This window comes from Suricata suricatta, chromosome 17, assembly GCF_006229205.1.
Source record: "Suricata suricatta isolate VVHF042 chromosome 17, meerkat_22Aug2017_6uvM2_HiC, whole genome shotgun sequence".
Taxonomy (NCBI): Eukaryota; Metazoa; Chordata; class Mammalia; order Carnivora; family Herpestidae; genus Suricata; species Suricata suricatta.
In genome coordinates this window covers 13,833,577-13,844,413 of record NC_043716.1, presented here as the reverse complement: position 1 = coordinate 13,844,413, position 10,837 = coordinate 13,833,577, and the positions used below count along the sequence as shown (strand labels likewise).

The 10,837-nt window shown below is 56.0% G+C and overlaps 1 protein-coding gene across 4 annotated transcripts; it reads left to right on the top strand.

Annotated features, from left to right (window-relative positions):
* Positions 1 to 471: 471 nt before the first annotated feature.
* SERPINF2 (serpin family F member 2) lies at positions 472 to 8,025 on the top strand. Of its 4 annotated transcripts, none has more exons than XM_029928980.1 (10): positions 472 to 525; positions 1,715 to 1,784; positions 1,940 to 1,978; positions 2,098 to 2,160; positions 2,456 to 2,657; positions 3,165 to 3,308; positions 3,457 to 3,660; positions 4,141 to 4,283; positions 6,061 to 6,265; positions 6,895 to 8,025. In XM_029928980.1, the coding sequence occupies exons 2-10, from the start codon at positions 1,719 to 1,721 to the stop codon at positions 7,305 to 7,307; spliced, it is 1,479 nt and encodes a 492-aa protein (XP_029784840.1). In that variant the 5' UTR covers positions 472 to 525; positions 1,715 to 1,718; the 3' UTR covers positions 7,308 to 8,025. The 4 variants fall into 4 exon arrangements, with proteins under 4 accessions (XP_029784840.1, XP_029784841.1, XP_029784838.1 ...); XM_029928981.1 differs by having other exon boundaries at positions 514 to 572; XM_029928978.1 differs by lacking the exon at positions 472 to 525 and adding an exon at positions 1,071 to 1,089.
* Positions 8,026 to 10,837: the final 2,812 nt, after the last annotated feature.

The following is a 10,837-nucleotide window of genomic DNA, read 5'->3' as shown; positions in this document are numbered from 1 at the left end:
ATAGGCTCCTACAGCTTCCCTTTCCTTACCCTTAGAACAAGGGGGAGAAAAGGACATTCATTGAAGTGAGAAGCTGGAGGTGGCTCTGAGCCCAGCTGTGTCCTTGGGCATGTCACATAGCCTCTCTGAGCCCCACTAAGGTGGGGATAAACCCCCACCTAATGGGGTTGCTGGAAGGCCCTTCCTCCATCTGCCCTACAGCTGAGGACAGTCTCCTTAACCGTTTCCTGAACCTCCTTTCTCCAGACACGGGTGGGACCCAAATCCATGAGGGCTCCAGTTGGCTGTCTCAGGGTTAGATGCCGTGGTGGGAATGGGGCTTCTGGCCCCAATATCAATGTTTAACCGGATGTGCAGGTCAATATTTACCAGAAGAGAAAGCAATCTGAACCAGGGTTGGCTGAGAGCAAAGGTCCTGGCAGGAGGGGAGGGGTCAGCTGGGCAGGCTGGAGCCTGGGCAAAGTGTGGGGAGCACCCAAGTGGGGCCAGAGGGACAGTGTGTGCGGCAGCGAGGAGCCTGCAGAGGTAGGAGGGGAGGGGTGGCTCAGCCTGCTCTTTGGGCAGGAGAAGAGGTAAGAGCTGCCCGCCTGGTTCAGGGAGTCTGGGGTGAATTTATTCAGGTTTCTTATTTCCCAGCCTCCTGGGTGATGAGGTCCCAAGGTGGCGGTTCTGGCAGGAATCTCCCTGGGACTTCAAAACCTAGAGGTCTTTTCTGGCCAGGAGGTTTCAAAAGGGTCCTTGTGTGTGATAGGGGTGGGGCCAGGGGTGACAGAAGGATCCTCCGGAAGGACTGGTCCTGAGATGGGGGTGGGGTTGGAGTGTGTGGGACCCGCTCAGGGCCAGATCAAGACCTGCCCATTCCCACCAGCCAGCCTGGCTTCCCAGAGCTGACATGGACAGAGCAGGGGGGAGGGGGGCAAGGCCTGTGTTTCCCGTAAGTCCAAAGGTGGCTCTGTCCGGAGCCATTCATTGTGTTCTGTTGCTGGTCAACAACGTGGCTCTCCGGCCCACCTCACCGACCGCTGCTGAGATCTCAGGGCCTCACGGGCCTGTCCACCTTTGTGGTCAAGACCAGAAGAGCCAGAAAAGGTGGGCCACTGGACAGCAGGTTGGATAGGAGCTCTGGGAAAGGAACCGCAGTATAGAGGAGGCTTTGGGACAGGCTTCCCAGAAGAGGGGCCCTGGGCTAGGCTGACAACAGCCATGTTACTGAGTGCCAGGCATTGTAATCGGGGCTCACAAAGACGGTCTTATTTTGGTCCTCACAATAAACAGTGGGAGGACGTAGGGACTTTTGCTACCCTTTTACAAGAAAAAGCAAAGCCCAAGGGGGTAAGGGAGATAGTTCAGGTCCTCTCAGAAGAGGCAGAGTGTGGATTCCAACCCACGGCTGACTCAAAACGCGGGGCCTTGAAGAATGAGGACTGCTCTTCGTTTGATATTTCCCCTGTGAACCCGAACATTTTCGGTGCACAAAATGGGAAAAGCCGGAAAGTAAGGAGTTAAAAGCAATTCCCGGGGAGCTCCCCAACCCGAGGCAAGAACCACTGCCCATGTGTTTCTGGGTGTGCTGGCCTAGCTGGGTTGACCCTCAGCCGGAAAGGCTCAGGAGTTGCCAAGCCTGGCAACGTGTGCGTGCGTGGGTGGGTGGGTGGCTGGGATCCGGCGCACGGGTGTGGGCAAGGTGGGGAACCAGGCTCCCTGTCCCGCACAGGATCATGGCGCTGCTGCTCCGGGGGCTCCTGGTGCTCGGCTTGTCCTGCCTACAAGGCCCCTGCTCGGTGGTGAGCCTGGGCCTCGGTCTGGGTGGAGCGGGAGGCTGGTGGGGCCACGCCAGGGGTCGGGGTGGGATGGTCTGGGAGGGAAGAGGAGGGGGGCTGAGTGGAGGGAGGCTTTGCCTCTGAGGGGGTTCCCTCTCCTCTCATCCCTTTCTCTACAGTTTTCCCTGGCGAGTGCCATGGAGCCCTTGGACCAGCAGGTACTGGGGACTGAGAGGCAAGAGGGGGAGGAAGGCCCCGAGGGGCTTCACCTGTGGCTCTTGCAGGGTGGGGGACGTGTGGGAAAGGTCACGCGCCATTTGCTTCCTCCGTTCTTCAGCTAATGAGCGGGCAGGCCCAGGAGAAGCTGTCCCCGCTTAGCCTCCTCAAATTGGCCAACCAGGTACAATCAGGTGGGGCTGGGGAAGAGTGGGCGGGGTCAGAGGGAGGAGGGCCAATCAGCAGGGGCGAGGGACCCGGGGGCGTGGTCATGAGGCTGAGGCCTAAAGGGAGAGGGTAGGAGGGATGAAAGGAAAGGATGGGGCCCCCAGAATGCCATTACCCATGTGACTCTCCCTCTCTCATCAGGCCTCGGATGAGGTCCTGCAGTTCCCAGGCAGTTCCCAGGGGCTATGAAAGGGACTTTCAACACAGAGCGGACCCCTTGGCCCTACTGACCCCCTGATCTGTCTCTGTAGGAGCCCAGTGGCCATACTGCCCTACACAAGGCCCCAAGAGACTGCAAGGAGGCCCCAACCCTGGAGGAGACCCGCAGGTTGGCCCAGGCCATGATGACCTTCACCACAGATCTGTTCTCCCTGGTGGCCCAAAGGTCCACCAGCCCCAACCTCATCCTGTCGCCTCTGAGTGTGGCCCTGGCACTGTCTCACCTGGCACTAGGTACTGTGGCATCCCCTGTCCAGACCAGCAGAGCTGGGAGGCCAGTAGGAACTCCATAGTCCAGAGTTTACTAGTGGATGCTTCTTCCATCTGGGTTGCTTGGATGTTTGATAAAAATGCAGATTCCTTGACACACTTCCAGTCTCTGTGAATTAGATTCCCAGGGACTGGGCCTAAGGATATGCTTCCGGTGATTTTTATGCAAGAGTTTGAGAGCTACGATGTTTTCACTGGACTGGAGGCTCTCACTGTGGGAAACCAAGGTCCAGAGAGGGAAAACAACTTGGATGAGGTGAGGTTACCCAGACTGCCGGCAGCAGAGATGAAAGTAAAACTTGAGGAGTGCTGTCACTCAGACCAGTTCGGTGAATCTGGGAGGAGCATTCTGGGAGGAGGATGCGTGGTGCTGTGGGCACGCTCACCATGGGCATTTAGTGGGGGCTAGAGTGGGCAGCATGGTGGGAAAGAACCGCTGGCCCCCGGCCACAGCTGGTGCGGTCCCTCCAGGTGCACAGAACCAAACACTGCAGAAGTTACTACAAGTGCTGCACGCAGACGCAGGGCCCTGCCTCCCCCACCTGCTGAGCCACGTTTGCCAGCACCTGGGCCCTGGGGCATTCCGTCTGGCTGCTAGAATGTACCTGCAGAAAGGTAGGTGCTGGGGGCTTGGCGCTCCCTAGGCAGTGCCCTGGGGTGGACAGGGGTGACGGAGATGGGCTTAGCCTCAGGTAACCAGTCAGGGCACTGGGAGCTCTGGAGCTGAAGCCCTTAGGAACAGCTTGTGGCCCCTCCTGTGTAGGATTTCCCATCAAAGAGGACTTCCTAGAACAATCAGAACAGCTCTTTGGCGCAAAGCCCGTGAGCCTGACAGGAAGGAAGAGGGATGATCTGGTGAACATCAACCAATGGGTGAAGGAGGCCACAGAGGGGAAGATTGAGGATTTCCTTTCGGAGCTGCCAGATCACACAGTGTTGCTTCTCCTCAATGCCATCCACTTCCAGGGTGCGTTCCTCCTCTCCTCAGGTCCTCCACCCCACAGATCCTCCCCCTGCCCTGTAGGCTGAGCTGGCCTGCTCAGGGTTTCTCTCCTCAGGCCTGAGCCAGGAGTCAGGGAGATCTCTGGTTTGTGGCTTGGGGGAGGGTGGGAAACAGGTGATGGGGTGCCAAAGAGGAGGCCAGGAACTGGATGGGGCTCTTGTGAAGAGAGTACTCTAGGAGGAAACTAAGTCTGAAAAGAGGCTGGGGTGAGGGGGTGGGGGCAGGTGGGGTGCTCCTGGGAGCATGGCAGGGCATGGGAAGAAGGCAAGTCCAGATTTCCAAAACGCTACAGGGAAGAGACCTCAGATCAGCTGGGTATCCACTGGCACCGTGCCCCTTGGGGTTTCGACTCTACCTTTTGTCCCTTGAATGGGTTCTGGGCGGAATGGGGAAGAGGCTGGTGGTGTCCCAGTCTACATGGCCCCTGCCCTCTGCCCGATGTAGGTTTCTGGAGGAGCAAGTTCGATCCGAGCCTCACCCAGAGAGATAGCTTCCACCTGAATGAGGAGTTCGTGGTGCCAGTAGACATGATGCAGGCCCGCACGTATCCCCTGCGCTGGATCCTGCTGGAGCAGCCAGAGATTCAGGTCACCTTCATCAGCTTCTATCACCCAGCCTGGGCCTGTCTGCTGGGGCAGGGGATGGGGGGACAGGGAAGGGAGGGGGCGGGGCTGTGGAGCAGGTGCAGTGGTAGAGGGGGCTGTGGCCCACCTTCCCTGCAGTCCTGGTCACTTGAGAAGGTCTTACTATGCCCTGACCCAGTGGGGACTGAGGTTCTTTCTCTTCGAAGTTCATTAATTTGGAAAAAGTATGGGGGGGGAGGGGCATGTGCTGCATGTCAGATCCCATTCTAGGCACCAGGAGCACAAGCTCTCGGGAGGGACACAAACAAACATACTTTCAGAGAGTGGTGAATGCTGTGAAGGAAAAAAAAAGGACCGGTTAGTGAGTGGGGACGGTATTTCAGAGAGAGTGGCCAGGGAGCATTCTTTGAGGGGCCTTGAGTGGAGACCCAGGTGATCTTTGGTTATAGGGATTTGTGACAAGGGCCCACGGGTTGTGGGGTGGCATAGGGGCCACCCAACAGCTGTAGAGCCACTCAGCCTCAGCATCCGCAAGCCTGGGAGATGTGACCTGGCTGTCACAGTGCTCCTTAGAGAAGGGAGGGTCTGCTTGGGATGGGTTTGTCAGTATCCTGTTGGAACATTCTGATTGGACGGAGTTCTGTGTCAGGGGAGGCCTCCCTCACTTCTGGCCCAAATGTGGTCCTCCTGGCTTGAGCGTGGATCCCCGGGCCTGTTGGCCATGGCAGAGAGTGTCATGTGGCTTAGTTTCACAAGGCGGCAAGACACAGACCTCAGCCACTTCCGTAGCCCTCCCGAGGGGGGCTGTGGGTGACGTGGACCCTCAGAGCAGCGTCCAGCTTCTCTCTCTTCCTCGCTGACTGGTGGACTGTCTTGTTCACCTCCCCACCTGTTCCCTTCGTGCTGTTCCTGCGCTCTCGGCTGTGTCGTGCCCACTCTTCCTTGACCCCCTCCTCCCTTCCTGGCCCTCTCTTCCTCACACACCCTGCAGGCAGGCCCCTGGCAGCCGGACGTGGGGCTCCCCCTGACGGGGCTCCTGCCGCCTGGCTGTTCCGCCTGGAGCCTGAGGACTCACGGCCACCAGGGATCATCGAGCCCAGTGCTTTCCACACTTGTGGAGCTGCAGAAAGCACGAAATCTTACCTTAAATCGCAGCACCGTACACAGTCGTGCAGTCTCTGCTGAATGTGGGGGGAGGGGAACCACCCTTTGCTGTGGCTCCTCTACAGAACCTAGGGTGGTTTGGACACGAAGAACCCAGGCCGTTGCACACAGGGAGGAACTGAGAGGCCGACACAGGGCCTTTCTCTACCCAAGTCACTGGGAGCAGGTGAAGAGAGAGAAAGTCACCATTTATTGAGCGCTGCTTATGTGTCGAGGCTCTGCTAGAAGCTTTAAATATTTATTTTTGAGAAAGAGAGCACTAGCGGGGAGGGACAGAGACAGAGTGGGACAGAGGATCCGAAGCAGGCTCTGCACTGACAGCAGAGAGCCAATATGGGGCTTGAACTCACAAACTGTGAGATCATGACCGGAGCCCCAGTCAGACGCCAAGTGCTCCTCTGCTAGAAGCTTTAAAAGGCTCTCTCTCTCCCTCAGTCACACATCAGCCTGCAACATGGGCAGGTAGCATTGGTCCACTTCACAGGTGAGGGAGTGAGGCTCAGGGAGGCCGGAACACACAGCTGAGCAGAATGGACTGGAGCCCATTGTTCCTCTGTGTCCGCAGCATAGGCCAGCCCAGACCCCATCTCATGTCGTCCCCTTTCCTTCTCTGTAGGTGGCTCATTTCCCCTTTAAGAACAACATGAGCTTTGTGGTCATTATGCCCACCTACTTTGAGTGGAACGTGTCCCAGGTGCTGGCCAACCTGAGCTGGGACACCTTGCACCAGCCCTTACTGCGGGAGAAACCCACCAAGGTCCAGCTGCCCAAGTTGCATCTGAAATACGAGCTGGACCTGGTGGCCACCCTCAGCCAGCTGGGTAAGGAGGCTGGGCATGGGACAGTGCCCCCCCCCCCAGGTCAGGCTAGGGTATGGGAAAGCCCTCCCCACCCTGCACAGGTCAGGTGAGGCAGGGTAGGTGAGGAGGAACCCCCCAGCTGGCAGTGGGGCACCCCAGCCTTGGGTCCCGGCCTTTTCTGGGGCTTCAGGAGATAAGAGCATTTCCTATGAGCCCCTGGACCATCTGTCCTGGCGTGGGCTGTGGTGGCCCAGGGAATGAGGACCTTCTCCATCCAAGACAGAGCATTGCAGAGAATCCCCGCTAGAGAGCCTGGGTGGCATGTGAGCCTTGCTGGCAGTCCTGCAAGGGGCACTGTACTAGGGTCTGGGAGCCCAGTGTCCCAAGAGCTCCATCAGATGGAGTGGGCCAATAAGGAATCAGGTACTTACAATTCAGTATAAGTGATAAGACAGAGGGCTTCTCTCCAGTTCACCTGTCCAGACTTGGGGGCAGAGAATCAGGGAAGGCTTCCCAGAGGAAGAGACTTTTAAGCTGATACTTGGAGGTTAAATAAGAGTTGACAGGGATGCCAGACACCCTCCCAGGCAGGTCCAGGCAGCCTGTGGGACAGCAGGCAGCTCTGAGCAGCAATCTCCTGCTGTGGGCAGGCCTGCAGGAGCTGTTTCAGGCCCCAGACCTGCGTGGGATCTCTGACCAGAGCCTGGTGGTGTCCAGCGTGCAGCATCAGTCCACTCTGGAGCTCAGCGAGGCTGGCGTGGAGGCGGCCGCGGCGACGGGCACTGCCATGTCCCGGATGTCTCTCTCCTCCTTCATCGTGAACCGCCCCTTTCTCTTCTTCATCCTTGAGGACACAACAAGCATGCCCCTATTCGTGGGCAGCGTGAGGAACCCCAACCCCAGTGCGCAGTGGGAGCGCAAGGAACAGCAGGATTCCCCGGATGACAGGGACTCCTTCCAGAACCAGAAAGCCTTCCCCCGTGGAGACAAGCCCTTCGGCCCTGACTTAAAACTTGCGCCCCCATTGGAGGAGGATTACCCCCAGCCCAATGGGCCCAAGTGAGAGGCCAGCTGCCAGCATCCTGAGTCCCTGCCTGGACCAACCTCTCAACTCCTGTGACTCTTTCCAAACAGCTTCGTGGGATTCGCGCAGGGGCCTGGGCAGGCCGGTCTGGGAGAGGAGAGGAGCCGTTTTCTCTCGCCTCCTCTCCTCTCCTCTCGGGGAGTCTGGGGTCGGTGGGGCCAGGACGAGGGCAGGTGTCAGGGAATCGTGGCCTTGATCCCACATCATTTCTTTCAAAGCAGCTCAGAGGCTGTCCTCGTTTGGGGCTTGGGCAGAGGGGCACCTAGAGATCCACTTTGGTCAGGAAGGGAGAGAGGTTATTCCCTAAGTGGGCTGTGGCACCTCCATGTTTGTTTACCAGAGGGGGGGTGGGGACAGGAGGGATTGGATGCCTGGGCTGGGGAGATGACAGGCAGGCCCTGGGGGTGGAGCCTGGTCCCACTGTGTGGGTGGGAGCCGAGCCTTCCAGACACTGCTTTGGCCTTAACCTGCCCAAGGCCCTGGACCCTCAGCCTACCCTGATGCTGTCACCTCCGTCCCCCCACTGCTCCTTGGAGACACCCACATTGCCAGGACTCTCCATCCCTTCTCTCCCTCCTCTCCCCAGGTGTCTCCGGGGCTGCGGTGGTGGGAGAGCAGAGGAATCGCTCCCCAAGGCTCTTTTGTAAAGTTTTTGTAGTGATTTTTACGCCACCTGAATAAAGAATGAATGACCCTGGCTGATTTGATGTCACTCTTCTGGGCATGAGTGGGAGCAGGGGGGCTGAGGAAGGCAGGAGGAGGCCACAGGCCGCACTGAGCACCGGGCTGGTCCCTGACAGCCCTCTCTGCCACGTTTGTCCTCTGACCACTCACCCCCCCTTCTCCGCGCAGTCCCCTCTGACCTCGCCAGCCCTCTCCAGGGCCACCTCCATGCCAGCCTGGCTCTGCTCTCGGCCTCTTCCTCTCTAGAGACCTCCAGCAGCCAGCAACAAGGGCGGCTCAGAAATAGCGGGCGGCCTCCCAGATTGGGAGAACTGGCAATTAGGGAGCTTCTGGAGTTTCTAATTACGAGCAGGTCCTCCTGCCAGGAGCAGGCGCCAGCCAGCCGGGAGGCAGGCTGCAGGAAGTGCTGGCTCCAGTTGGGGGCTGTTAGCGCCTGGGACTTCGGGGAACTGGTTGGGTGTACCTCCGGCTGGGGGCAGCATGGTGTCCACATGGGTGGGCCCCTTTCTGTGCACGCAGGGTGTCCGTGTGGCGGCCACCTGCGGCCCTGAAGAGCACTGGTTAAGAGCAAGTGCCCGGGATAGACTCTTGCTTCTTACAAACCAGCAGTGGGAGGAAGACAGGCCATAAATAAGACAAGTGAAATAGATGGTGTGTCAGATGGTGACAAGGGCTATGGAGAGAAAGAAAGCAGGGAAGTCCTCCCGGAGAAGGTGGTGTGGGAGCAGAGACTGGGAGCGGGGGAGGGCAGGCACCATAGAAATCTTGGAGAGGAGCTTCCTGGGCAGAGGAGGAGTGAGGGCAGAAGCGGGAGCTTGCTCAGAAGGTTCAGGATGAGCAGGAGATCCGTGGGGCTGGGGTGGGGTGGGGGCTAGGAGGGGTCAGAGGGGAACTGGAGACAGATCACATTAAGGCTTTAGGGTCACTGTGAAGACTGTTGTTTTTATCTTAGACGTAAAAAGTAATTGGAAAGTTGAATCAGCAGTCTACCAAGTTAATGTCACCTTCTAAATCCTTCTCAGCTCTCTCCTCCTCTCCATTGTGGCTCTAGCCACGGTTTGGATCTGGCCATCGCTCCCAAGGGTCACCTGCTCTTGACACATTCTCCTCGCTGCTGGTCTGACTGTCTTACCTGTATCCCCTACAAGTCCTTGTCAGAGCTTGAGTGGCCAGCAGTGCGTCAAGCTCTGGGGATACAGCAATGAGCAAGCAGACAAGATCTCTACCTCCTGGAGCCTAAATCTGGCGATAGAGTGGTCTAGACAATAAACAAGCTAAAATCTTGTGTTGAAATATAGTGTGCAAAGTGCACAAGTCATAACTGTACACAAGCTTAATGAATTTTCTCATGAACCCAATACCCCTGTTGCACCCACATCAAGAAATGGTACTCACTCTCCTGACTTCCAGTAACAGATTCATCTTTCCTGGTTTTGAACTTCATATGAAAGAAATATGCCGTCTACTCTGTTGGGCCTAGCTTCTATCACTCAACCCCGTTTGTGACATTCGTCTGTGTTGTATTGGATGGCAATAATCCATTCACTGTGGAAGGCTTTTTAAGTGAGGGGTGCCGTTGTCTGATGTAATTTCCAGAAGGATCCCTTTGGCTGCTGCATGGGGAATAGAACGTAGAAGGATGAGCATGGGTTAGCAGGCAAGAGACACAGGAGGCGTGGCCTAGGCTGTCAGCTGTGGAAATGGAGGAAAGTGGTCAGAATTCAGAAATATTTTGCAAGTAGATGCTGTGGATTTTTGTGGATAGACTGTATGGGACATGATGGAAAGGAAAGGCTCAAGGATGGTGGGGTTCATTGTTTAGATTCCCGGATTTCTGTTTTGAGAAAATGGGTTTCACAGAGATGGGAATCAGAGTGAGGGGCAGATTTTAGCATCGATTGGAGGTTTCTTTTTCTTTCTTTCTTTTTTTTTTTTAAAGTAATCTCTACACCCGACGTTTGGCTTGAACCCACAACCCCAAGATCAAGAGTCACATGCTCTACCGAATGAGCCAGCCAGGTGCCCCGACTGGAGATTTCTATCTTGAACATGTCATGACTGAAATGCCATATTAATGGAGACTAACAGTCTACCTGGGACAGTTCAAGTTATGTCTGTGGTTCAACTTTTGTTCTGAGGAGTGTTTGGATCATAAATTATATGTTCATCCTACTTACCATCCATATGGATTTGTCAAATAGGCTATTGGATATCTGGGTTGGAGCAGGAAGTGTGTATTTGGGAGCATACGGATGCATTTATTTATTTTTTTTCCATAATATTTTATTGTCAAATTGGTTTCCATACAACACCCAGTGCTCTTCCCCTCAAGTGCCCTCCACCATCACCACCACCTCTTTTCCCCCCTCCCCCTTCTCCTTCAACTCTCAGTTCATTTTCAGCATTCAATAGTCTCTCAAGTTTTGCATCCCTCTCTCTCCCCAACTCTCTTTCCCTCTTCCCTTCCCCCTGGTCCTCCATTAGGTTTCTCCTGGTTTCCTGTTAGACTTATGAGTGCAAACATATGGTTTCTGTCCTTCTCTGCCTGGCTCAGCATGACACCCTCGAGGTCCATCCACTTTCCTACAATGGCCATATGTCATTCTTTCTCATTGCCATGTAGTATTCCATTGTGTATATATACCACATCTTCTTGATCCACTCATCAGGTGATGGACATTTAGGCTTTTTCCATGTTTTGGCTATTGTTGACAGTGCTGCTATGAACATTGGGGTACATGTGCTCCTATGCATCAGCACTTCTGTATCCCTTGGGTAAATCCCTAGCAGTGCTATTGCTGGGTCATAAGGGAGTTCTATGGATA

Bases quoted from the DNA above. Each gene is read 5' to 3' on its own strand.
- SERPINF2 (XM_029928979.1), top strand. The intron at 1,785-1,939 runs GTGAGCCTGGGC...CTTTCTCTACAG, and splicing joins TACAAGGCCCCTGCTCGGTG to TTTTCCCTGGCGAGTGCCAT. The intron at 6,266-6,894 runs GTAAGGAGGCTG...TGCTGTGGGCAG, and splicing joins GGCCACCCTCAGCCAGCTGG to GCCTGCAGGAGCTGTTTCAG.